The 26,424-nt window shown below is 38.3% G+C and overlaps 1 protein-coding gene across 1 annotated transcript in view; it reads left to right on the top strand.

Annotated features, from left to right (window-relative positions):
* Positions 1 to 26,424, top strand: part of LOC136856740 (transmembrane protein 185B) — a 54,959-nt gene that overhangs the window by 10,316 nt on the left and 18,219 nt on the right. Inside the window, exon 3 of the mRNA XM_067134822.2 lies at positions 14,770 to 14,977. Within this exon, the coding sequence (XP_066990923.1) occupies positions 14,770 to 14,977 (208 nt within the window). The remainder of the gene's footprint in view (positions 1 to 14,769; positions 14,978 to 26,424) is intronic.

The following is a 26,424-nucleotide window of genomic DNA, read 5'->3' as shown; positions in this document are numbered from 1 at the left end:
GGTGATTACCTGTTCTAGGTGATTTTCGACAAAAGAGTAGCGTTTCAAGTATGTGGCAAAGTTTGGGCTGGGAAAACTTGCGAGAAAGGAGACGAGCTGCACGACTAAGCAACATGTCCCGAGCTGCCAGTGGAGAGATGGCATGGAATGTCATTAGTAGACAAATAAGTTTGAGTGGTGTTCCTAAAAGTAGGAAAGACCACAATATGAAGATCAAGTTGGAATTCAAGAGAACGAATTGGGGCAAATATTTGTTTATAGGAAGAGGAGTTAGGGATTGGAATAATTTACCAGGGGGGATGTTCAATTATTTTCCAAATTCTTTGCAATTATTTAAGGAAAGACTAGATAAGCAATCGATCGATCAATCCAATTAAGTTAGCACTTTGATAAGATTGCTGTCAGGTTGCATTATTTTAAAAATATGCTATTTGTTACAGGAATGCTTTCTTGGTTAATAGTTTGAATTGTTGTTAGTCTCATAGGGTCGCGTAGCTGAGAGCTTTCATTCGGGAGATAAAAGGTTCGAACCCCACTGTCGGCAGCCCTGAAGATGGTTATCTGTGGTTTCCCATTTTCTCACCAGGCAAATGCTGGGGCTGTACCTTAATTAAGGCCACAACCGCTTCCTTCCCACTCGTAGCCCCTTCCTGCCTCATCGTCGCCATAAGACCTATTTGTGTCGGTGCGATGTAAAGCAAATAACAAAAAAAAGTCTCTTTCTAGGATTTTGGGGATAATCATATACGTGTGTATTACAGCCAACATACAACTTTCTTTCATAAGTAAATTGGTGTTAGTTTAGACTTTATTCCAAATTATTAGTATGTTAATAACCTATCTCCTTGCTGTTGACTCCGCTCAGATACTTTTATGTGGTGAGTTCAGAAAAACAATTGTCAGTTATTTATTATAGAACTTTGTACCCACCATTAACAAGACAATCCTTTAACATGTACGTGATTACATTTTTAATGTCATGATGTCGACTGCTCACTTCCTGGCTCTGGCCCTTCGTAGTCCCTGATGAGACACCAGTTTGGTTTGATATGCCACATAATTACACAACTGATGAGAAGGGGACAAAATAAGTTACCGTCAAAACATCAGCGTGTGAAAAACAGCGCATAACTGTAATGCTGGCAATCACAGCAGATGGCTGCAACCTTCCCCCCTTCTTAATCTTCAAGCACCAAACAAGGCCCAAGACCCCTAAAAATGAAAAAACTGTTTTCTAATGACATTATTGTTCGAAAGCAAGACAAGGGATGGATAACTGAAACTTTAATGCTTGACTGGCTCCAAAACATATGGGAACTCCATCCTGGTGGGCTTTTACAATTATTGCTTTGTCTTGATGTATTTCGTGTTATCTCATTGATGACATAAGAAAGGAGATCCACAGCCTAGCCAGTGACCTTGTTATTATTACTTCTGTGTTACAACCCCTCAACGTTAGTATAAATAAACCTTTCAAAGGTTACGTTCGGGAACAGTACGAAAAATGATTTTATCATTAAGACTTCCACGGCCCGTGTAACTATTCATGAAGTATATCTGGGCTTATGCCATGTAATTAATTATAAACACATTCTACGCGTTTCAAAAGGAACCTTCCCTTTCTTCATCAGGAGACAACAGAGAAATGAAACGATGCATTAAAGGTTGCTAGGAGAAAGCAACAAGGAACTTAAAATGATGCCGTAAGATGTAAAAGGGACGCCATTTTATCCCCATGCTAGAGACAACGAATGGCAACAGTAAAGTTTCATTCTCTAATGGTTCTGATAATAGGTAGCCATGATTCACTGAGGTTGTAGCCTGTATCGTGGTTGAAATTATCTGGGTGTTTATGTATTTCATCTGCCTGTTGATGGTGTAATGTCTCTCATTAATGGCAATTTTACTGAAGAGATTGCAAGGCTTTTCTATCACTGCATGACCTCCTCCTACTTTCTGTGGAATGGAAAACATTATGATCAGACAGATGGTGTGGCCATGAGAAGTCCTCTCTCTCCTGTTGTGGCTGATTTCTTCACGGAAAACTTTGAAGAGAAAGCTTTGTTGGCACCTTGCAAACTGAAGATCTTGTGGCGATGTGTGGATGATACATTCGTCATATGGACAGAAAGTGAAGACAATCTTGGTCACTTTCTGGATCACCTTAATCTCCAGCACCCTTCCATTTATTTCACCATGGAAATGGAATCTGACAGCAAAATACCATTTTTAGATGTTCTCATCACCAAGAAAGAAGATGGATCTTTAAGACACAGCGTTTATCGTAAGCCTACACACACCAATAGATATCTCCATGCAGATTCCCACCATCACCCTGCCCAGAAACATGGTATTCTTACAACTCTGACTACCAGGGCCAGGAGGATTTGTGAAGTGTCAGCTCTACAAGGGGAAATGAACACCTTGAAAACTACTTTTGAGAGCAGCGGTTACAACAGAGCTTTGATCTCAACGGTTCTGAAATCGACGCATAATTGGACGTCTGTTAAGGAAAAAGATGTAAAAGGAACTGCTTACCTACCTTACATACATAACACGACGGATCATATTGCTCAAATCTTATGTAGGTACCATGTATGAACTGTTTTTGGAACATCAGTTAAGATTAGGCAACTCCTGCGACCAACTAAAGATAGTTTGCCTAAATTGCAACAACCTGGTATCTACGATTTCCCTGTACTTGTGGCAAGGTTTATATTGGGCAGACTTCGAGAACAGTATGTACTCGCATCAGAGAACATACCAGATGTATCAGACTCAACCAACCTGATAAATCAGCTGTTGTTGATCATGCCTTAACACCTGGTCATGATGTCTTGTTCCAAGAAGTGGACGTTCTTGCCCGTATAAAGCAATATCGCCCAAGAATTATCAGGGAGGCGGTTGAAATACGTTAACACCCAGATAATTTCAACCGCGATACAGGCTACAACTTAAGTGAATCGTGGCTACCTATTATCAGAAACATTAGAGAATGATGCTTTACTGTTGCCATTCGTTGTCTCTAGCATGGGGCTAAAATGGTGTCCCTTTTACATCTTAGGGCAGCATTTTAAGTTCCTTGTTGTTTTCTCCTAGCAACCTCTAATGCATCGTTTCATTTCCCTGTTGTCTCCTGATGATGAAAGGCAAGGTTCCTTTTGAAATGCATAGTGTGTGCTTATAATTAATTACAGGGCAGAAGTCCAAAATATACTTCATGAATAAAAGTGATTTTGCTAATCAAACCGTGAACTGACTCCGACAGGAAAAATTAAGTATGCTGCACCCCACATTATTGCACACTAGGTTTTGGCTGCCTGGAAAAGCATTGAAGCACCAATGATCATAAAATCATTCAAGAAATGCTACATTTCAAATTCTCTGGTCAACAGTGAAGATGATGTCCTCTGGAACGACCCTGAGGATGATGGGGAAAGAGGAAATGAATCTGTTTCTGATTTAGACTCCTCCGAGGATACCAGTAATGATGACATTAGTGAATAATGATGAGTAACGCCTGTAATTTATGGTATGTTTGTTTGCATGTCATGTAGGTAATCAACTTAGGCATTCTTTTTTAATAATGACTATGTCACTTAACAATGAGCCACTTAAAAATTGATGTTGTTTTTATAGTTCATGTATTACTCGCACACTTTTTAGTGATAGATGGACACCCTAGTGCTGAATCGGTCGACCTCGGTTGTCTTCGAGATTCATATTGGCAACCTTTGAAACACAAACTATGAATCGCTTATGCATCGCTGTGCGACATCTGGCATACATTTTATGTACTAGTACTGTTGTTTTTTACACAGCAAAGCCCAACTATAGAATTCATGCTAGGAACAAGATTCACATCGAGAAACGTTATATTATAATGTGTATGTGTGACACAGTTATTGGCTTAAGATAAAAAAAAGGTTTAGAAAATTCATATCAATCGATCATATTATCGATTCAATTCAGATTTAATTTCCATTCAGTTGGCAGTATTACCGGAACCGGGTGCTCCCTCCTTACTCCTCACCCCTGTACAAAAATCTATCACTAAAACGTGTGTGAGTAATATACATCTATTGTTGTGTAAAATAAATTTACTCTACCAGTTATGCTCCAACAAACTCATTTTTTTTTAATGGTTTTAATTTTTAAGTTTAGGGTACACATTACGTTTGTGTAAATGCGGTATATAGATTAGGTCAAAAATTACCCGAAGTTGCTTTATGAATGTCTACATTAAGGACTACTGTATTGGCCTCATTTTGTAAAACAATTTTTTTCTCTATTCCTTCTCTCCATGAATCAAGTGCCAACAGCCATGGAGCTTGGAACTGGAAAATTTTAATCGTACTGTGTTCTGCTATTCTATGGTTCTTTTCTTGCCATCATCCTGTAATAGCAGCAAAATATAGTACCTGCTATGGGGGTGCACTTGGATTTCTTCTTTTGCTAGTGGATTAATGTCGCACTAACACGTCAAAGGTTTTCAGCGACGCAGATTTCTAGATGTGATTTGCTCTCTGTCACTTGCATTTTCTTCTGCTTTTTATGTCATGATAACAGCCCTTCCATAAATCACATTGCTAGATGCTCTCCTTTCATCACTATATGTGACCCACTGCGCAGATAGGGACCCAACATCGGCAATGGGAAGTTTACAGCAGAACTGAACATAAATGTCTGTAGTGTAAAAATTACATTTCTATGTTTTGACTTTTGCGCTATCTATGTTTCTTCTTAACAAACTAAGTTATGCAGCAGGTTGAGTCCTTACAAAATATGAAAATTTTGTACAACTGGTAAGAAAATTAGTGAATGTGTAAGTTAATTACATTTTTATCAAAATACAGTCTCCCTGGTAGCAACAGTTGGTAATGAATATCTCCTCAAGTATTGGACCTAGAAGCATGAACTCTTTTTCAAAATGCTCAGTATCTTATGTCAACTTTTTTTTTTTTTTTTTTTTTTTTCCTAGGGGCTTTACGTCGCACCGACACAGATAGGTCTTATGGCGACGATGGGATAGGAAAGGCCTAGGAGTTGGAAGGAAGCGGCCGTGGCCTTAATTAAGGTACAGCCCCAGCATTTGCCTGGTGTGAAAATGGGAAACCACGGAAAACCATTTTCAGGGCTGCCGATAGTGGGATTTGAACCTACTATCTCCCGGATGCAAGCTCACAGCCGCGCGCCTCTGCGCTCACGGCCAACTCGCCCGGTATGTCAACTTTAGAACCATGCTCTTGCTGGGGCTGTACCTTACATAAGGCCACGGCCGCTTCCTTCCAACTCCTAGGCCTTTCCTATCCCATCATCGCCGTAAGACCTATCTGTGTTGGTGCGACGTAAAGCCACTAGCAAAGAAAAAAAAGAACCATACTCTGAGTTGTTGAAATTTTGATCAGTTGATGTGAATGTGGTATTGGGAATAGAAGATGCACTGGATTTTTATGGGATCCCAGGCTTCCCATTTTTCTTTATTCTGCTATTATTCCATAATGTGGAACTGACAATCAATAGTGCATGTCATGATTTAGGTTCATGATATGACTTGCAGATGACATGGTTATCAGGACCCCAAAGAAGAAAGAAGTGCAGGAAAGAGTCACTATGTTGGAGAAATGGGCAGGAGATAACCAGCCCACAGTAAACTAATGGAAGGCAGTCTAGATGACGTTCAGGAAAGGGGAGTAAAAGGCATCGAGGGATAACATAACACTATATAATAAAGAGCACCCTTGAAATATTAGGCAGGTACAAGTCCTAGTCAGTTGCCCCTTAAACAATGGCAGCATCCTTGAGCATTCTTGTCCAAGAGAGGACAGCTGCTGCCATAGGAGTCATATGTGAGGCACCTTCAAAAGTAAGTTACACATGATAATGGGAGGTCAGTTAACTTTATGGAGTTACGCAGTACAATGCAAACGAACACAGTTACACCATACCATTATTTTAAAAAATAGTCAGTCGGTCATAGAGAGATTTGCCAGTCGGTCTTCATGAATCAAGAGCTAACAAACTTGGAACTGGAAACTTTGAATCATACTGTGTTCTGCTATTTTATGGTTCTTTTCTTGCCATTTTCCTGTAATAGCAGCAAAATATAGTACCTGCAATGGGGGTGACTGGAACGTTCTACCAATAATTCAGTTCCCTAATGATAGAAATCCACTCCTTGGTCATGGAATCATTGGAGAACTGCTGTTTGAACTTGTTCATCATTGGCAAATCTTGTTTCTCCCAGATGTTCTTTCAGCTTGCTGAGCACATGGAAATCACATGTTGCGTGATCTGGACTGTAAGCCAGATTCTGCTGTACTTCCCATCTAAAAATTGTGTTGTGTGCTCCTTATGTAGTGTTGCATTGTCGTGAATGAGAACAATGCCTCTGCATAACTTTCCCTGCCTCTTGTTCTTTACGGTCATGCCTTGTGACCTTAATGTTTTGTCCATTAGAGTCGGCATTAATGGTTGCATCCTGTTGCATAAACTCTGTGTAAACATTTCCTTTAAAGTCAAAGAAAACTGTGACCATGAACTTCACTGTTGGTGGCACAACTTCACCAGCACCAACGAGGATGTGCGTCCATTCCATAGACAATCCTTTTGTTTCCCATGTGAAACCCATGTCTCATTGCCCATAATCATGTGGTTTAGAAACTCATTGCTTTCCCCAGAACAACTCTGGAGGAAATCCATAGAAGCCATAAACCTGCTGCTTTGTGTTCAGGTGTCATTGATTGTAGTATCTATCGTGTGCACAATTTCCAGTAATCCAATTGGTGTTAGATGATGGTATGTACACCAACTATTGAGATGCCCATCTCCTGAGCTGTGTCTGTAATATGCACTCTGCTACTGCTTTGAACCACTGTATCAATTTGCAGGACATTATCTTCTTTAGTTGATGTTGATGACCTTCCTGTCCAATCAGTATCATCCAGGTCTGTGCAGCCTTGTTCGGATTGTTGGCACCATTTCACAGTGGCTAAACGGACATTACATTTGGTCCATACATCGCCACAATTTCACGGTGAATCTCAGTGCAATTGCAACATTTTACCCACAAAAAGCATACCGTACTGTTCCACTTCAACTTTGGAGTATGCTTCCTCTTGACAGACCCTTTCACTTGCATAATACAATGTACCTCTTACCAGCACTACAGCACTTCTGCTGCAGGCAGTCATGTACATGTACTCTATTTGGACAATGCACCAAGCTTGTTGCGCATTGCTTTGTGGTTCAGGCAATAGGTTTAACTTATAGTTTATAGCCCATGGTTTTCCATGGTTTCCCATTTTCACACCAGGCAAATGCTGGGGCTGTACCTTAATTAAGGGCACGTTCACTTCCTTTCCACTCCTAGCTCTTTCCTATCCTGCCATAAGACCTATCTGTGTCCATGCGACATAAAACAAATTGTAAAAAGAATATATATTTTGATGTCCCTCATACAATATTTTAAAAATAATGCAACTATCAATTGAAACACTGATCTTGTTATTTAACACCACAATAGTGCTGCTAGCAATATATGGGATAAGCCTTATTTAGCAAAAGCTAACAAGAAGCAACCTCAACAGACTGGAAACAGTTAAGGACTTTACCTTGTTGTACCAGGAATTAATCAAGAGAGAGAAATGAAAAGAAGAGAGAGAGAGAAGGACCTTGAGTTTTACAGTTCCTGTACTAGCCTGGACAAAAAACGGGACCAGCGAGTGTCAAGAGCAAAGAAAAGTCATAACATTGCTAGTCATCCATGGGTTCCAACACAAGATGTTTGAAAATAAGAAATTTCACTAACCAGGAAAAAGAGAGAGAGAGTGTGTGTGTGGGTGGGTGCCCATACTCTGCACAAAAGAATGCAGTTCATATCACATACATTATGACTCCCTACTTAATAAGGTACCACTCGGTGAGATATCAATTCACCGAGGAGGCAAAAGTTATTCTGGGTTATCTCATACCATTAGCATGACAGCAGGTCTTCCAGTTGGTGTACACTGCAGAGCAGTGGTGATGTAGCATGAACCTGCTTCTTCAAGTCAAACCGAAAATGTTCAATTGGGTTCATATCTGGGTTATTTGAGGGTGCAGCATTAAAGTAAATTCACTGTTATGTTTCTTGAACAAGTTATTCACAATCCTCGCAGAGTGGCATGGTGCATTGTTCTCTTGGAATCAGCCGTCACAAGCAGGGAACACTGTTGACATGAACGGATGAACTTGGTTCCCAATAACATCCAGATACCAGACAGCTGTCAGAGATTGGTGTACCAGAATAATAGACTCCAGAATGTCCCACAAAAACATTTTTCAGACCATCACGCCTCCTTCACCGGCCTGTTTCCTTCCTACACTGCAATCAGTTCCTTTAACCTCCTATGGCAATCAGTAGGGACCTGAAAAATTAGCATCTATTTGTTTCAAAATTAGCATCTATTTTTTTCCAAAATTAGCATCTATTTACAAAGTTAAAATAATCGCATGGTATTATTAATTTTAACAATTCCAATTTTATGAAGTGCAATTATTGTCCTTGGTTCACACACAATACAAATTCATTGTTCAAACGAAAGCATTGTCAGTATTTCGGCGTTGCTTTTTTTCAAATTGCACCGTCTGTCTGTAACCACTGTGTTGTAATGAGACAACACGCGCTTGCTATCTACATTGTTCGTTGGAGTCCACAACAACTCAAGACAGTATTTAGCAAATATGCTGAACTCTGTCTGAACTGCAGTTAATGCAAGCATGACATCACATTTTTCACTTTCTTTCATCTGGGTTTGAATTGCATGTTTCTGAGAACAGTAACCAAACCAGATATCGTTTTGTGAGAGATCCGTTACTCCAAACAATTTCTCAAGCTCATCCAATTTATCAGTGTTATTCAAAATTATATTTTTTGGACACAAAGCTTGAGAAACTGACACAAAATGCTTATGGTTGGGGTCTTTAGCTTTCAATGTAGCTAACTTGCACTGTGAAGAATGAGCAGTTTTGACAAATGTGTATCTACATGCAGCCTGCTGTAGAGGAGTGAGTTTAACCAAAGCATCATTAGTTGCCACAGAAAAATTCCCCTCACAAATTAAGGTAAAACTGACGTCAAGGTTATAAAGTTTGGGGTAAAGGAGATGAGAGGTAGGATACAGAGACCCTCATGTTCAGTAAGGAGGTCAACCAATCCATCTGCATGCTCTGTGACAAAAACCATGTGGGAGTGAAGCCTATTCACTTCTTGGTCACTCAGATCAGTCAGGTACTTAATACCACAGTTGTTGATGTCTTTCATGTCAGACATCTTGAAAAATGTAACATCAGTATAGTAAGCACTCAAATAGAAGACAGCCTGAAACAAGCCATTCCATCGGGTTATGGCAGGAGCAGGAAAAAGCTTTGTTTCCTTTGAAGCACCATACTTTGATGTTAAGAATTGTAAATAATTATATTTTCAATGAATATTGAATTTTCACGACCACATTGTAATCGAAAGCGACTTTCAACCTATTAGGTCGTGTTAAGTACATTTAGTACGTGATGAAGAGATGTTAAATACAGAACAAAAATGGCCAACCAGACACCAGTGGGATCACGTACTAAATGTACTTAACACGACCTAATAGGTTGAAAGTCGCTTTCGATTTCAATTATATTTTCGCTTTCTTGTGTTCAAAAATGCAGACTTTACCATCGCAACCACATGATTTAAATCTGTCAACACTGCGACCCAACTATTGCCAACCAAGCTGATCTTTTGTGTCCAGCACTGTACATCCCCTATGACCACACTTAATGTTTCACAACACCGGGGGTCATGTACGGGGCATTGTCACTAACAAACACTTTAACTGCATCATATGGTACACTATAACTGCGCAGAGCTTCTAAAACAGCACGAGAGTAGTTTGTAGCATTTCCTGCATCAAGATAGTTCACAGAAACAACGTGCAGCTCTCTTTTCGATCCGGCTGAGACTTAGAATATGATGATAAAAACACAACGGCCCATTCTATCTGTAGTTTCATCATGGAGTATGTTGATATTCTTCCCAACTAGAGCCTCTGCTGTTATTTTCTGGTGGTCAGATGCAACTTCCAGAAAGGAAGAAAGACCTCAAATTATAACAAAATAATTTAAAAGTACTGGATCAATTGGGTACGGATAAGATAGTTCGATATGGAAATCGCACTCAAATTCGGTATCCTTCAATTTTGCGCATGGTTTCGATGTCGTAATACCTAAACCTTACCCGATCAATGAAATCAAAACTTACCTTGTAAATATACTTCATGTAGAGTTCTCACACATGGCAGCTCTTCATTTGAAAACTCAGTAATCCAGGCTCTTAGCTCTTTGCTTTCCAGCTCTTCCAGAGGTATATTTGCTTTGGCAAATACTTCAACTGTGCATTTCGAGAAGTTATCTCTGGAAATTTATCGTCGTTTACAACTATCTAACTGTGTAAGCACAGAAGATTGCTTTCTTTGAGATGTACTAGCAGCAGCGGTTGAACTTTCGTTATCCCGTCGCTTACCCACGTGTTTTTCAGATTTAACATGTTTCACAATGCTATCTTTTTTTTCCCACCCAACTCGGCAATTACAATAGTTGTAAAACACTGTCGCTGAATCTATGGCATATAAACCATCCTTTGCATATTGCTGAGTCCTTTCATGCGCAGGTTTTGTCGTGCGCCCCATAACCTAAACGATCGCTCGACTTTCTACTCGTTATTTCCGTGACACTCGATTTACATTTCGATAATAATCGATACAGATCTTATTCCCCTTGTAAATATTGATTCACTTCAGCAAGCAGCAATCGATCGGCTACTTTTCTTCAACAATCGGAATGGTCGAAAGATTTATGCATCATATTTTGAGTATTTCTGCCGATTTTTCCTTAATATGTTGTTTTCGCTAGTAAAATAGCACATTTTCACAGAATTCGCACCAAAATCGCATATTCATACTAATTTCGCATTTTGGGTCACAATTCGTATTTTGTCGCACTTCTATTTATGCCAAAAAATTATTTTTTTCCACATTGGAATTACCCTAGGCTTGAATTCAGTACAAGATTCAAAAATTCGCATTTATCGCAAATGCGATTTTTTTCAGGTCCCTAGTAATCAGTGTATGATGTGATGAACCATGAATAGATCAGCACTGTGCTTCTAAAAGTTATTCTGGGTTATCTCATACCATTAGCATGACAGCAGGTCGTCCAGTTGGTGTACACTGCAGGGCAGTGGTGATGTAGCATGAACCTGCTTCTTCAAGTCAAACCAGAAATGTTCAATTGGGTTCGTATCTGGATTATTTGAGGATGCAGCATTCAAGTAAATTCACTTTCATGTTTCTTGAACAAGTTCTTCACAATCCTCATTTCCTCTTTGGAAACTTGCTCCGTTGTACATTTGCGTATTAGATCGGTGACTTCTTCATAATTTTTGGATATATCAACGGGCAGCGCTATTCCCTAAAATTATATAGGGTCTCATAATCTGCAATTGAACTCTTCAAGAATTTGCTCAGTACTATATTTGGATACGTATTTGATTATGAACTTCTTCCCATACAATGCTCTCTAACGCTTATGTCTTACTAACATTCATGATTGACACACTGTATCCTTAAAATTGCACAGTGCCTTATAAATTGCCGCTGATAAATACGTGTGTTATAGTGCTTCATATACTGCATGTGACAGTATCATCTAAACTTCATATTTTTACCTGTGCATCTTTCAACGCACAGTACTCCCTAAGTTTTTAGTGCTTCACTGTAAGCAATCTACAGTATTCTTTATACTTAGCAGTTTATTTATCTGTGCATTGTTTTACTCCTATTTGTGATCGGCTGATGATGACCAAAAATACTGGTCGAAACCGGTACCAGTTTTAATTAAATAGGAATGTAAACTTACATTTCTTATTTTAATAGTATTGAAAGGTTGAACCATTTTATACTTTCTTTTAACTTATTAGTGAACTCGCTTCAATACAGAACAATATGAAATTCTTATCTCTTAATCTTTATGGCTTTGTTGTTGCTCTAAAGAATAGGTAACATCCTTGGCTGGCTTCTGGCATCAATCAATATTACCAGCTAATGAAAAACCTTGTCTTCAGGAGAATGGTGGAAAGTTTAGTTTTGGGTGCTATGACATCTACCAGTACCTCTGAATAAGATGGTCTGTTGGGGCAATACAGGTTATATTTCACAAGTGGTCATCATCAGAGTTCCTAAAATAATCAAAACAGTACTATATTTGGATACGTATTTGATTATGAACTTCTTCCCATACAATGCTCTCTAACGCTTATGTCTTACTAACATTCATGATTGACACACTGTATCCTTAAAATTGCACAGTGCCTTATAAATTGCAGTTGATAAATACGTGTGTTATAGTGCTTCATATACTGCATGTGACAGTATCATCTAAACTTTCGGGAGCAAATCTTGTGGTGGAAACCATGAACTGTAAGCCTGGTCACGACTTGCCTCATTTCACAGAGAAGTTGCGTCCATGGACCATGAGCAGCAAATGAAGAACACATCTCTGCATTGATCACAAAAGTTTGTTTTATCTTAAACATAACAGGACTTCTTCAGGACAATCTGTCTTAAGGAATGCTTATTGAATCTCCACACTGTATAAATATGATCATCCTGAATGGATTAGTTCAACAAGGGATTCCGCTTTTGATCTAGATAACCCATATCCTGTATTAACGGCCATTTTATTCAGAAGTAGATGTTTTTTGCAGCACCCAAAATTAAACTTCCCACCATTCTCCTGAAGACAAGGTTTTCCATCAGTGGTAATATTTTGTATATGTGAACTACAAGTTGTATGGAACTTTCAGCAGTATCAACAACATTGTGCTTTCCCGATTTCAAAGTGGGATAGGTTCCTCGTGAGTCATTATTATAATAAAGAATTTATTGCGGCCGAATGGCCATAATGATACATATATGTCATATTCCTTTTAGAATTTGACCTATATAATAATACAGCATTTTTCCTAGTATTGGACAGTCATGTCACTCCTTGCTATATTCTACTATTGACCTGGTTCAGTTTGGGCATGTGTTTATGTGGTAAGTTCCGTATACGCAATTTTCATCTGGGTCATGAAACACTTTTCGGGAGCAAATCTTGTGGTGGAAACCATGAACTGTAAGCCTGGTCACGACTTGCCTCATTTCACAGAGAAGTTGCGTCCATCTTCTGTCCAGCATCACATTTGTTGTGTAGGATTCCATCGGTATATCCCACTTCTTATTCTGTAGATCTAGGAGCAGCTTGTTGTAACTTTCCGCAGTCAGTAGTAGTAGAGTTATCTGTAGATCCTCTATTAGGAACGTTTCTCTTGCAAGCTCATATACCATTCTGGATTTGGTTGTCTTCAATACACCAAGGGCTCTTTTGAGAAATTTGGATTTTGTCTTTTCTATCTCTTTCAGTTGCCTGTAGTTAAGAAATTCCCATATTAGCTCGAGTCCATTTGTCAGAATGGGTAGTATCTTCGTTTGAAAAAGTGCCATTGCTGTTTCAAGTGAAATTAGTTTTATTTGTCCGATGTCGTTTATAGCTTTTATTGCAGCGGCTGTTTTTGATCTTATGTGTAGTCTAAAGCTTCTTCCTGTAACCTGTAGGGTAATGCCTAGGTATTTGAAATTGCTGACTATTTTCAGTTCCTTGCCGTTGCAGGTCACTTGTTCAGAAACTGCTGGCCTTCCACCATTTCAAAAAATTATCATTACCGACTTGTCATCATTGATTTTAACTTTTTTTTTTTTTTTTTTTTTTTTAGCATGAGAAATTCATATTTAAAAAGTTGCAGTCCTACATGTTTGACAAGTCTCCACCAGGACTGGACAAATGAGAAAAAATCTAGGAGCGAGGCATCAAGAATAAAATTCCTTTCTTACCTATATAGTATTAACCAGGCCTCTTATTCACTCTTTGTAACATGTCTCTATGAGCCTATCCCTATGTTTGAAAATACCAGTGCTTTGCTGATTTTGTCAGTTCAAAACCATCTAGCCTGGACCATTCATATTGATTATCATTTGGTGATTCATGTTATATGTTTGCAGTGAACCTAGTTTTTAGTGCCGGGCTGAGTGGCTCAGACGGTTAAGGCGCTGGCCTTCTGACCCCAACTTAGCAGGTTCGATCCTGGCTCAGTCCGGTGGTATTTGAAGGTGCTCAAATACGTCAGCCTCGTGTCGGTAGATTTACTGGCACGTAAAAGAACTCCTGTGGGACTAAATTCCGGCACCTCGGCGTCTCCGAAAACCGTAAAAGAGTAGTTAGTGGGACGTAAAACAAATAACATTATTATTATTATTATTATTATTATTATTATTATTATTATTATTATTATTATTAGTTTTTAGTAGATTCTTAGTGCAAATGTGCAACAATGCTGATGTGTTTCCTGAGAAAACAAAATCATTCATAAATTTTAGTCACGTACATAATTATCTTTATTCGTCATCATTGTGACCAGGCTCCTGGGATATGTTCAGTCCTGGTCTACTCCAATTTCACATTGCAAGGCACAAATAACTTTTGTTTTATTTATTGTCAAGTAGATTATTAAAATTATTTATAACATACTTTTTTGAGCCTGAAGCGTAATAAAAGAAATTGACTGCTTTTTGTTTTGATTTTCATTGCCAGAATTTATGATGTAATCTGAAAATAGTAGGGTGCAGTATATTATTCTTATGTTTCCAGGTTGGAGGGTGAGGCCTACGTTCACTATAAAGCTATGCTCATCAGCTTAGCTCTCCATCTTATCCTCCTCATGTTCGAGCTGCTCGTCTGTGACAAACTGGAGTCTGGCAGACATCTGTGGATTCTTGTGTTCATTCCCCTCATCTTTATTTCCATAGTTTCTATAGCTGTGTGTATCTGGGCAGTGAAACATGACCGATCCTTTGAGGTATGTACATGGTATAGATACCCAGAGGAGGAAAAGAGGTTTAGTAGTGCTGTATGTACTGGTATTGAACATAGGCCCTACATATATGCAGTAATACCTTTTACAGAAGATAATAATAGGTTTCAAGACTATTTTGAGACATAGGAAAGGTATGAATTGCAAAAGGGCAGCTGACAGTCTCTAGGAAACATTGAATTGTCTATTAAACTGTATTCTAGTACATTTAGGATTGCTTTCTCTTGGAAAATAACGAATCTAAGAAAGATGTCAGTTCATAACTCACTAGGTGTGCTATAAGATCTAAGACCATGAAGTTAATATTTCCTCATATGAATATCATGTACACATCGTGTGTGACAAGGAAGGATCGCGGCAGTTGTTTTGGAGAACGTAACAAAACTATTTTTCTTTTGTTAATCATCAGAAACATAGGCTCCTTCTGAAGACTTACCTGCTATGGCATAACAGTGTTGAAAGGAGAGGGAGGAATACGTGCAGTGCAGTGGTCACAACTCACTAAACAGGTTTGTGTTGTCCACTGGAGTAAATCACATAATCTGTGTGGTGTGGATGTGTGTTTACAGAGCAAATTTGTACATTACAGTCACCCTCAACAATGAGACAGGTGTTAATTGTGAAACTGTTGGTGGATTTGGTACTTTGGAAGATGCACCTACAGGTAAAGGGTATGTTATTTGTGAACAAATAGAGAAATAGTTGTCAGAAGAAGAAAAAGTTGTAATAGCAGAAGCAAGTACACCTGTATTCAATGAGGAGGCATCAGATGGAGAAAGTGATGGTGCCACGATGATGAGTACAAAACAATGTCACCAGTGACAGATGATCAGGAAAGCAGCAGTTTATCTTATCAGCCATCGCCTTCAATAAAAACAAAAGTGAAGTTACCGGAAGGACAAGGATATCTGGCTGATGCATACAAGATATGAACAAAACAACCAAGGGAAAAATGGAAATTTTGATCTTCCCCATCTATGTCATCGTGGATTAGCAATTGATATGGCACATTACCTGAAACCTACAACAGTCGTGGCACCAAAAGGAAGAATAAAGAGTAACATTATGTTACAAAACGTAAAAGCACACTCAAACAGTGATGCTCATCCGACCCAAACAGCCTGTAGGACATGATAAACCATGTAGTGCATGACCATTTTATAGCAAAGAGACAGGGAAATGCCAAAGTACATACCATATATTGCCATATATTACCATAGATCAATATATGGGTGGGTCAGCTGGAAGAGATCAAATCTCCTTGAGGTCCTTGTCTTTCTTTTGGCCAATAGTTTTATTTTGTTGAAGTGTGGGTCCCCTTTAATTCTCTCTATCTGATTAGTGTTCATAGAGAATGATTGCCTAGTTGTACATCCTCTTAAAACAATAATCACCACCACCACCACCTCTTAAGTAAATTATTAAAGGTATTTTATCTGCTTCTTCTGTATTCCTTTCTCACTAACAATTGCTTTCATTGCATTATCATTAGATTTATTTTATATCTTTTTATTCTAAATTGTACCTAGATTATTGAATTTGTACTGTATGATATTCTTTGTTAGTCTGGCATCCTCAAACATCTCCAGAAACAATATACAATAGTGATGATGATGATAATAATAATAATAATAATAATAATAATAATGATAATAATAATAATAATAATAATAATAATAATAATAATAATAATAATAATAATAATAATAATAATCCATATATACTACAAAAAACAAAGGTGAAAAATGTACATCCCTTTCAATATCTTGAACCAAGAACTTGTACTGCCATCAATTCTCAGTGCAGCCTCCACCATTGAACAAACCCTCCTTTCAAAAATGCTAGTGAACATCTTCCCTGGTATATACTGATCAATGAAATACAGTGAAAACTGTGTAAGCCAGAAGGTTGCAACACCCTGGATATTTTTCGGTTTGTAAATGTATGGAAAATGGTGGACAAGACTAAAACATGTCTTGAAAGTGTTCTAAAATGCTTAGTGAAAATTGCTGAAGAAGGTGGTTATCTGAAGAAGGAAGCTAAAGAAACCATGCATAGAGCCGTAAGTGACATTAGAAATCTTTTTACAGAACTGCAGTTCACCCTAGATAATAAATGTCAGTGGAATAAGAATCAACAGAATGAGGTTGGAATAGACAAATCAGCGAATACAGAGGAAGAAGACAGTCGACCTATGGGACAGGTGGCGACATGTACCGGCCCAGCGCAGGAAGTTAATGAAACCCAGCTACTATCAGCGTCTATCGGACAGCAATGTAATCATGACATTCAGACGACATCTCTCAACCAAACACACGAAGTATGTGTAGATAACGAGATGGAAGACATGATTACACAAAATTTAACACAGAAGTTACAAACTATGATGGAAAGTCTCTCGAATAATATAAGACATATGATCAAAGAAGAAATTATAACCATAACTAAGCCAAACTCTGTGGCAGACCAACAAATTGTCTTAGAATCTGTACTCCAAGAAAATCCAAGGAATAACAATGACCTGTGGTCAGTTATCATTGCCAAACCCTCCACGTCGAAACACTGAGATAACAGTAAGATAATGATGACCAAAAGAATCATGGGCACAAGAAAGTCCAGATATGGAAATGATAAATCCCAAACAGATAAACTACAAGCCGCAAATCGTAGAGCTTGTTCATATATAGGGAAATTGCACCAAAATACAACTGAAGAAGTAGTTAAAAAGCACATCTCCAGCTTACATATAGCCAACATATTAGAATATGAAGAACTCCAAATTAAAGGCACACTTAAAGCCTTTAAAGTGGTTATCCCACTGCAGACTAACCAAAAGTCAACATAGCAGAAGTGTGGCCAGGGGGTTTCATTGTACGATGCTATCGTATAGTTCCCAAGGAGCAGGAACAAGACTCCCAGCTTAATCTGCTTCTGTGGAAGGACTGAAAAGCACTCTAGCTCTATCTAACAATGATCTTTTGCACATACAGGACGTATTAGTCTTTGTAGAAACTCTAGCAACTAAAGCCTTCAAAATAAACGGTTTGTTGTCACAACATATACCAGCGACGCAAGGACCAAGAGAACGGCCAAAACAAGGAATCTCCTGCCTTTTCAAACCAAAAATGGGAAAAGTTCTAAGCACACATCAGGATCAAGAAACACTAGTGATAAATTTCGAGAACCTTTATATAATAGCCATATACCTTGAACCATTAACACCAATAGAAGACATAATAACAACTATTATGATCACCTTATGACATGCGACACCAGGACGAAACATTATTATAGCCAGAGATCTGAACTGCAGATTACATGTTCCAAATCATAGAACAAATGAACTGTTAGATATGATGTAGGCGAAGGATTCATCCTGGTCAACCAGGCGGACGAACGAACATACTTCACACACTCAGGATGTAGTACTATTGATTTAATATTCTATAAAGAACCTAATATTACATTGAATAATTATATAGTATGTTATTCAGCAGATGAGCACTCTAGCTCCTAAAGAAGCATTGCCCAGTTGTGGCCAATTTTTCCATTCCAAATGCAATGAACAGAATTAAAACCACAGAAATCAAAGTCTCGCGACAACTAAGAAACTGCGTATTAAGCCAGAAGAATGAAGAATGGAAAGAATTCGATAATCACATAGAGAAAAATGACATTGATTCAGCTGCCATGACAGTGGAAAAAGTTATTCAGTCTGCTATGATGTACAATCAAACGAGAAGAGCTTGTAAATGGTTTGATGCAGAATGTTATGAAAAGAGACAGATTACCCTTTTCGCATTACATACAGCCAAATCCAGCCATAGTTTAGAGGATATAAAAGACTACAGTCAAATCAGAAAAGAATATAAAAATCTACTAAAGATAAAAAAAAAGGACTGCATGTAAAAGGAAGCAACATATATGGTGGAAGAAGCCAGAAAGTACCCGTACGTGGCATTGAGGCCACAGAAATCTCAGAGCAATAGCAAAATAGACATAACAGTTTGGGAAGAACATTTCAACAACACTCTCAACATTGATAAAACCATCACCGCATATGAACTGATCAATGTGAAGACATGCCTAGCTGAAACTGAACCCGTCATGACAGAAGAGGTATATGAGACAATACCATCTCTAAAAGATGAGAAGGCACCAGGTACCGATGGCATACGTAATAAACATATCAAATGCTCAGTTAGCCTATTACTTCAAACAGTCACAGATATGTTAAACCTATGCCTCAAATAGGGCAATATACCAGAAATATGGAGGATCTCGACAATTAAGATACTATTAAAGTTAAAAACTTTTTATTACCACCTATTCAATACAAAATAATGCACTCAATTATTTATAAAATATTCATGAGGTACATTGGTTAATAGGACATGTTTCATTCGTCTTTGCGAACATCATCAGCTATAAATACACAAAGCTTAAGGTCAGGGCCCTGAGTTTATTTAAATGGTTAAAAATGTTGTTATATTAAAAGAATGGTGAAGTTGTAATAAAAGTGGTTGTATAGTATTAAAATTAGACTGTAACATATTATACAGATTAGCATCAAAGATTTTTCATAAAGTACAATGAATATTAATAATCTGAAGAGTAAAAACAATCATAAAGGTTGTTAAAATAGAAATGATGTAATAGTAGACATTAAAAAGAACTTCAATGTTTGAAGCGTGGATTAATTGTAGAGTTGTTAGGTATAAACTTGTAGTATGAAATCTGATAAGAAAGAAAAAAGGGGGGAAGAGTGAAGTAATGTTTTACGAACATAAAAAGGGAGTGGAAATTGTAAAAAGGAGAAAGCTTACCCGTTAGGCCGGTGAAAATATTTGCTAGCGATGACAGCGTGAATAGGACAAGGCAGGCCACTTGTTATTGCCTCTAGTGAATTGTGTTGAATTGAGACAGATAATATTGTAGGCACTAAAATACGTCCATATGTGACGTGTGGATAATGTTGAAAGCATGAACTTGAAAATTATTTTTAAATCTGAAAAGAAGGCAGAAAAGGGGAATTGAGGCCATGTTATGACGAAAATTAAAAGGGAGAGAAAATTGAAAAGGAACTTACCTGCTGTAATAGAAAGGGAGTGTCCGCTAGCGTTAACTGTGTGAGGCAAACTGGAAGCGGCTTTGTTATTGCTTCTCGTGTTGTAAGTGTGTATACGTAGAGGAGGGGAAGTAGCTAATTCCTTAGACGCGCCAGATGTACGTGGAGGGGTTGTCGCATGGGAGGGTGGTGGAGTAGTAACTGTTGTTACCGAGGAAATGCTCTTAGCGGTTGGATAATTAAAAATGTTCATAAAGTTGTTGTTATTTATATTTAAAAAAGAGAGTAATTCTGGGATTTTCTCAATTAATGGGCTTTTGATTTCTGAAATTTCGTTCGATTTCCATTGAAATGTTGGTCCAAGGATATGTAAATGTTCTCGAACTCTGTCATTAGTTTGCTTTTACTGACGTATTTTAGGATTTGAAGATCTTTTTCAATCGTCGTAAAACTGTGGCCGATTTCTTCCATGTGAATACTCATGGCGGAATATTTTTTGTGTTTTGAGGCGTTGTAATGTTCAAGATACCTAGTCAAAAAACTGCGTCCAGTCTGTCCGATATAAGAAAAATCACAATGAGTACATTTAAGTCTATAGACACCAGAGTTTGAGAATTTAGTGTGATTACTGTTAACTATATTTGAATTGAGAAAATTATTACGGTTCGTGTATCGGGTTTTATGGGCGATGTTGATATCGTATTTCTTTAGGGGGTCGGTGATTTGAAATAGGCCTGGGTTTGTGTAGGTGAAGGCAGCATATTTCGATTTTTTAGGTTTGTTCAGAATCAACTTAGTCGCACTTTTTAATTTTACCTTATTGATGATTTTGTTAATCATCAAAGGGTTATAGCCGTTAATTCTGGCCAAATCTTTGATGTAATTTAATTCTTTTTTACGATTTACGGTTGTGAGCGGGATTTTTAATGCTCTATAAATGAGACTGAAAAATGCAGCCTGTTTATGGGATTGCGGGTGTAAAGAGTCGTTTCTTATAGTGACGGGGGCGCAAGAAGGCTTTCTATATATTTGGAAATTAAACTTGTTATTCTCTCTTGAGATGTTTAAGTCCAAGAATTTTAAGGAACCGTTTATTTCGTCTTCCTTAGTGAATTTGACATCGTTGTCAAGTTCATTAAGGAAAGTTAAAATATTGTGACTATCATTTTTTTGAGTATCAATAATAGCAAAAGTGTCATCAACATATCTTAGCCATAATTGGAGGTCGTTGATGATGTTCGCAAAGACGAATGAAACGTGTCCTATTAATCAATGTACCTCATGAATATTTTATAAATAATTGAGTGCATTATTTTGTATTGAATAGGTGGTAATAAAAAGTTTTTAACTTTAATACATTATCTTCAATACGGTTTAATTATGAGATTTATCACATGTAATTAAGATACTATTTAAGGGGAAAGGCAATCAATTGGATCCCAACTCCTACTGGGGAATTGCCCTGGAAAAATGCATATTGAAGATATTCACAAGCATTATCACAAAGCAAATTTCTAAAGAAGTAGAATACAAAATTCCGGAAGAACAAATCGGTTTCCAAAAAGGCAGGAGCACTCTCCACGCCATTAACAATTTAATTGATGATACAGAAGATGCATTGAGGCCTCCTTAAGGAAAATTCCGTGTACAGTGAAACCTCGATTCTCCGTTTTTCGAGGGACCATGAAAATAAAACGTACAATACGGGAAAACGGAAAATCCGGGAATGAATGAAAACCATCAACAATTTGGCAAAACATCACAAAAATGAAATATGTATAATTATAATCTTACAAAACTCCTAAACCAAACCAAACTACAGCCCCAGTGGGACTTTGCCTGCCAAGCGACCGCTGCTCAGCCCGAAGGACTCCAGATTACGAGGTGCGCATGGTCAGTGCGACGAATCCTCTCGGCCGATATTCCTGGCTCTGTAGATCGGGGCCGCCATCTCACCATTAGATAGCTCAACAATTAAAGGTAATCACGTAGGCTGAGTGGATCTGGAACCAGACTTATATCCAGGTAAAATTGTCTGACCTGGTCGCAATCGAACCCGGGCCTCTGGATGTGAGGCGGTTTTACAGGGGAATCTTCGTCAGTTTCCCGTGAAAACTTCTTTCAGTTCAGCGACTTTAATTAGGCTAGCCAAACTCTTCGAAAAATCTAATAACGCCAAGCCCAACGACAATCGACCACAGGTAGTTTTTAATTCTCTCGTCTAATAAAATAAAGCACATTAGATACGAAAGCACCCAAAATGAATGCGAAATCAGTTCATTTCTTAATCTTTCATTGTAATTTGGTCTCCGGTATACTGTTCGTAGTCAGTTTCTGGAAATCTCGTACCGCGCAAATAGGGATGTATCACGCAAAACTTGTCCGCTAGGCAGCGTAATGATGATACCCGGTATGCGCTTTCCGCTGCTCGATTGTTTTACATGAGGCTTATATGGAGTATTCCTACATTTGCGATCATCGAAACGAAACTTTTGCTTTAAATGCACTAAAATAGAGTTACCATATTCTGCTAATGTTTTCTACAAGACGGGAAATGGTATAGGTGCAATGGCGATTGCCGATTTGGAAGCAGAATTAAAGAAAAGGGGCGAAAAAGTATCCGGAAAAATGCAAGAGTTGATTGAAAGGTACCAGTAAGAAATAAATGCAGCAACTCCTTCTTTTAGCGTTTTTTTAGATTGAATTTTTAAAGTACAAATAACATTTTGAAAACATTCCTAATACGGTATATTTTCTTTTCTTTGCCGGTTAGAGGCGTACATAAGGCACGACATTGGTGTAACAGCAGTGCCTGGGGCTACATCCAGTACGACTGAACTTCATTTCCGTGTAGCGCACGAGTTTCAGGATCTTGTTTCGGACCATAAGACAAATACCGGTATAAAAATTTCAAATTTGGAATTAATGAGTTATTTCCTGTTCAGGAAGTCTGAAATTGATGGTGCTCCAGTGTCAAATTATAGGTCACTGTGTGATTCAGGGTACCGTACCGCACACGGTGTTATGGCCGTTTTCCTTCTTCTATATCTTCTTGCTCTCGGAGTTATTTCCAAGGTACCGGTGCCACACCATGAAAATATCGAAGGTACAGCGTTCTCCTTAAGTCTTCGTCTTTCGCCTAAAATTATTGAAATAGGTCATATTGACTTTTAAGAATGTACTACCTTATTATAAAATTATTTCTCAATTAGTACTAATTAGCTTACTTACCAGTTTCAGTAATGACATAATCTTCAACTGTAAAATGTTTCGAGCAGACTTTGATATTAGGAGTCGTATTTTTATTTCGTAGGTCTTGCCTACGAACTGCATGCTACCACTTTTTACGGAAAGCATCTTGCTTAGGAAATTGATGGTATGAATACGGTCGACCTTGATTTTGGGACATTGGGACACAGCAGTTGTCAGGCATCACAATTTTCTCGTCGTCTTTGTTGTCGTAACGATATATTAAATCTTTAACTTTAGCATTTAACTAGGTAACTTCCATTTAAAACACATACAAACAAATGACGATCGACAAGCGCATACCGGGTACTACACGTGAGACATCTATCGGTAGTGTTTCAGTACATCCCTATTAGGTCTACGTCGACTTTTAAAGGTTATGTTAAACTCGAAAACATGGTTTCGAATGTAAGTATCGATTCTTAAAAGTTCTCGAATGCATTATATGCATTATATTCAGTTCTGCGCGTCACAAATCCAATCAAATTGAAAAGATAAAAGAAATATCAAAACTTCAGAAATTACGGTTATTCATGATCTGGAAAGCGCGCTGGCTGCACATGTCAGTACGAGTTTGAAATTATACCAACCATTTAAAATGTAACGTGCGCAGATAAAACGACTGCGGTTTTTGGTATTTTAACACGAAAACGTAAAATTCCCAGTCTTACATTAGGACCTAAACAGTAATAGGCAATTCCAAGACCTCCCATGGCTTTCTTTTTTTTAAATTACATTTAGGTGCAACATGTGTTTTGGTCTCGCTAACACAATCATGAACGATAATATCAAAAATACTGAATTTGTGTTAAGAAGCAGTTTCGATTCCTGCCTGAAACCCCAGTTACTCTGCAGTGCCCTGAGCAAAGTGCCAAAAACCTCTTCGGCAGTACGATCGAAAAAAGTAAAAATATAAACATCTAACCCTGGACATAATATGGACGTTTTATAAGTGCGAACATTTGACGAAACTCGTTCCGTCTTCAAGCAGAGCTGTCGAAATGCGCCGTGTCTCCTTGCAATTGTTGTTGCCATTCTCTGCTTTATGATTTTCCGAGATTTTCTAAACAATACCACCCGAATGCGATGCTAAGATGGTCCCTTATGCAAGTTCACCGCCGATCGCTTTTCCAGTACCGGTACAGTACTTGCTTTAATTATCGCAGTGACGGGGCGTTAACGCCAAGATCCATAAATATGCCATAACCGTCCTTTTGTGAGATACAGTTTATTAAAAAACGATTGATCGAGGATTTAGCGTTGATGGGACTGGAATTTCTGGACGGTTGATCCGGGAAATCGTTTCTTCGAGGAACGGATAATGCGGGACTTTTACAACGTGATTTAATTACAATGCTCGCGGGACCACGTAATTTGAACGCATATTCCGGGAAAGCGTATTTTCCGGGAACGAATAATCGAGGTTCCACTGTAATCTTTGTAGATTATACCAAAACTTTTATACACTAAACAGACATACACTAATCTCAAAGCTGGAATCAATAACAGGAGAAGATAAGCTCACTGCACTGATCCATAACAGTCAATTTAATTCAGATCACAGATGGCATAACCACATTGAAAACAATATCTCAGACCAACAGTGTCCTAGAGGGGAACCCATTAAGGCCCCTACTCTTTAATCTCGCCACATACGATGTTGTACAGATATTAGACAAGAGACGGAAGATATAAAAATCTACACATATGCGGACGCCATGGTCATTGGATCGAACTCCACCCACAACCTGCAAAGAGTCACAGATCGAACTCCACCCACAACCTGCAAAGAGTCACAAACCAACTTGAGAAGTAGGCACAGGAAAACACAATGGAAATTAACACCGAAAAAACTGTACAGATGACATTCCGCAACAGAGGTCGAGAAACTGTGGAGTACAGGATATATCTAGGACTGAAACCTCTTGTGACAGTCAGCAGCTTCAAATACCTGGGAGTGACTCTGCAAACCACCGCCCGATCTTTCAGAATACACATGAAATCCCATGCAGCATCTGCCACAAAAGCAATTTTTGACATCAAAGAAATATCCAGATGAAATGAAATGGCGTATGGCTTTTAGTGCCGGGAGTGTCCGAGAACATGTTCGGCTCGCCATGTGCAGGTCTTTCGATCTGACTCCACTTAGGAGACTTGCGCGTCATGATGAGGATGAAAATGATGATGAAGACGACAAATACACCCAGTCCCCGGGCTAGAGAAGTTAACCAATGATGGTTAAAATTCCCGACCCTGCCGGGAATCGAACCCGGGATCCCTGTGACCAAAGGCCAGCACGCTAACCATTTAGCCATGGAGCCAGACAATATCAAGATTATCATTAAGAACCGCTATGGCCTTATTCCACGCAAAAATAGTTCCCATCACAACCTACGGAATAGATATTATTTGGGATAAGTCTAAAAGATCTAACGACTTTGGAAGCAGTTAAATCAAGATTCTTGAAAGCCGCTCTAGATGTTTCGAAACACACAAAGTCTAGACTAGTATATGAACTCGCGAGAGAATCGTCCTATATAGAAGAACTGCGTGTGAGACTCCCATCTACCGACAGCTCAAATAAACTGCTCCTTGAAAGAAAAAAGAAACAAAGAGAAATTTGGCTGGGCTTTTATACTACAGAAGCTATGTTAAATAGATCCTGGGCCAACACAAATCAAGATCTCCGACACTTGGTGACCTGAATAGCTGTGCATGAGTACCACCACAAAGTATGCAAGAACAAGCATTTTCATGATCCCAGGAATAACTGTGTATGTGAGTTATGCGATCAACCTTGTGATCATTACCACATGACCCCTTATAAAAAATGAGTAATACCCCTGGTAGACTTTTATGCTTAATTAAAATGTGTACAATCAAAATGCGGGGTATAAAATGTATTGCCAAAATTTATGTAACTTACATACACAATTTGTGTGCATTCCTTAAAAAATAAATGTTTCTGGGTTGGACAGGTTCAAATGAACACAAACATAAATTCAACTGCAGTACTACGTGATATCACTATCAATCACTAGTGGCAGATTACTAATCTGTTGTTTTCATAGCCTTTTCTTAAATGATTGCAAAGAAATTGGAAATTTATTGAACA

The sequence above is a fragment of the Anabrus simplex genome, chromosome 1, assembly GCF_040414725.1.
Source record: "Anabrus simplex isolate iqAnaSimp1 chromosome 1, ASM4041472v1, whole genome shotgun sequence".
Taxonomy (NCBI): domain Eukaryota; kingdom Metazoa; phylum Arthropoda; class Insecta; order Orthoptera; family Tettigoniidae; genus Anabrus; species Anabrus simplex.
This window is presented reverse-complemented; position numbering and strand designations above follow the sequence as displayed.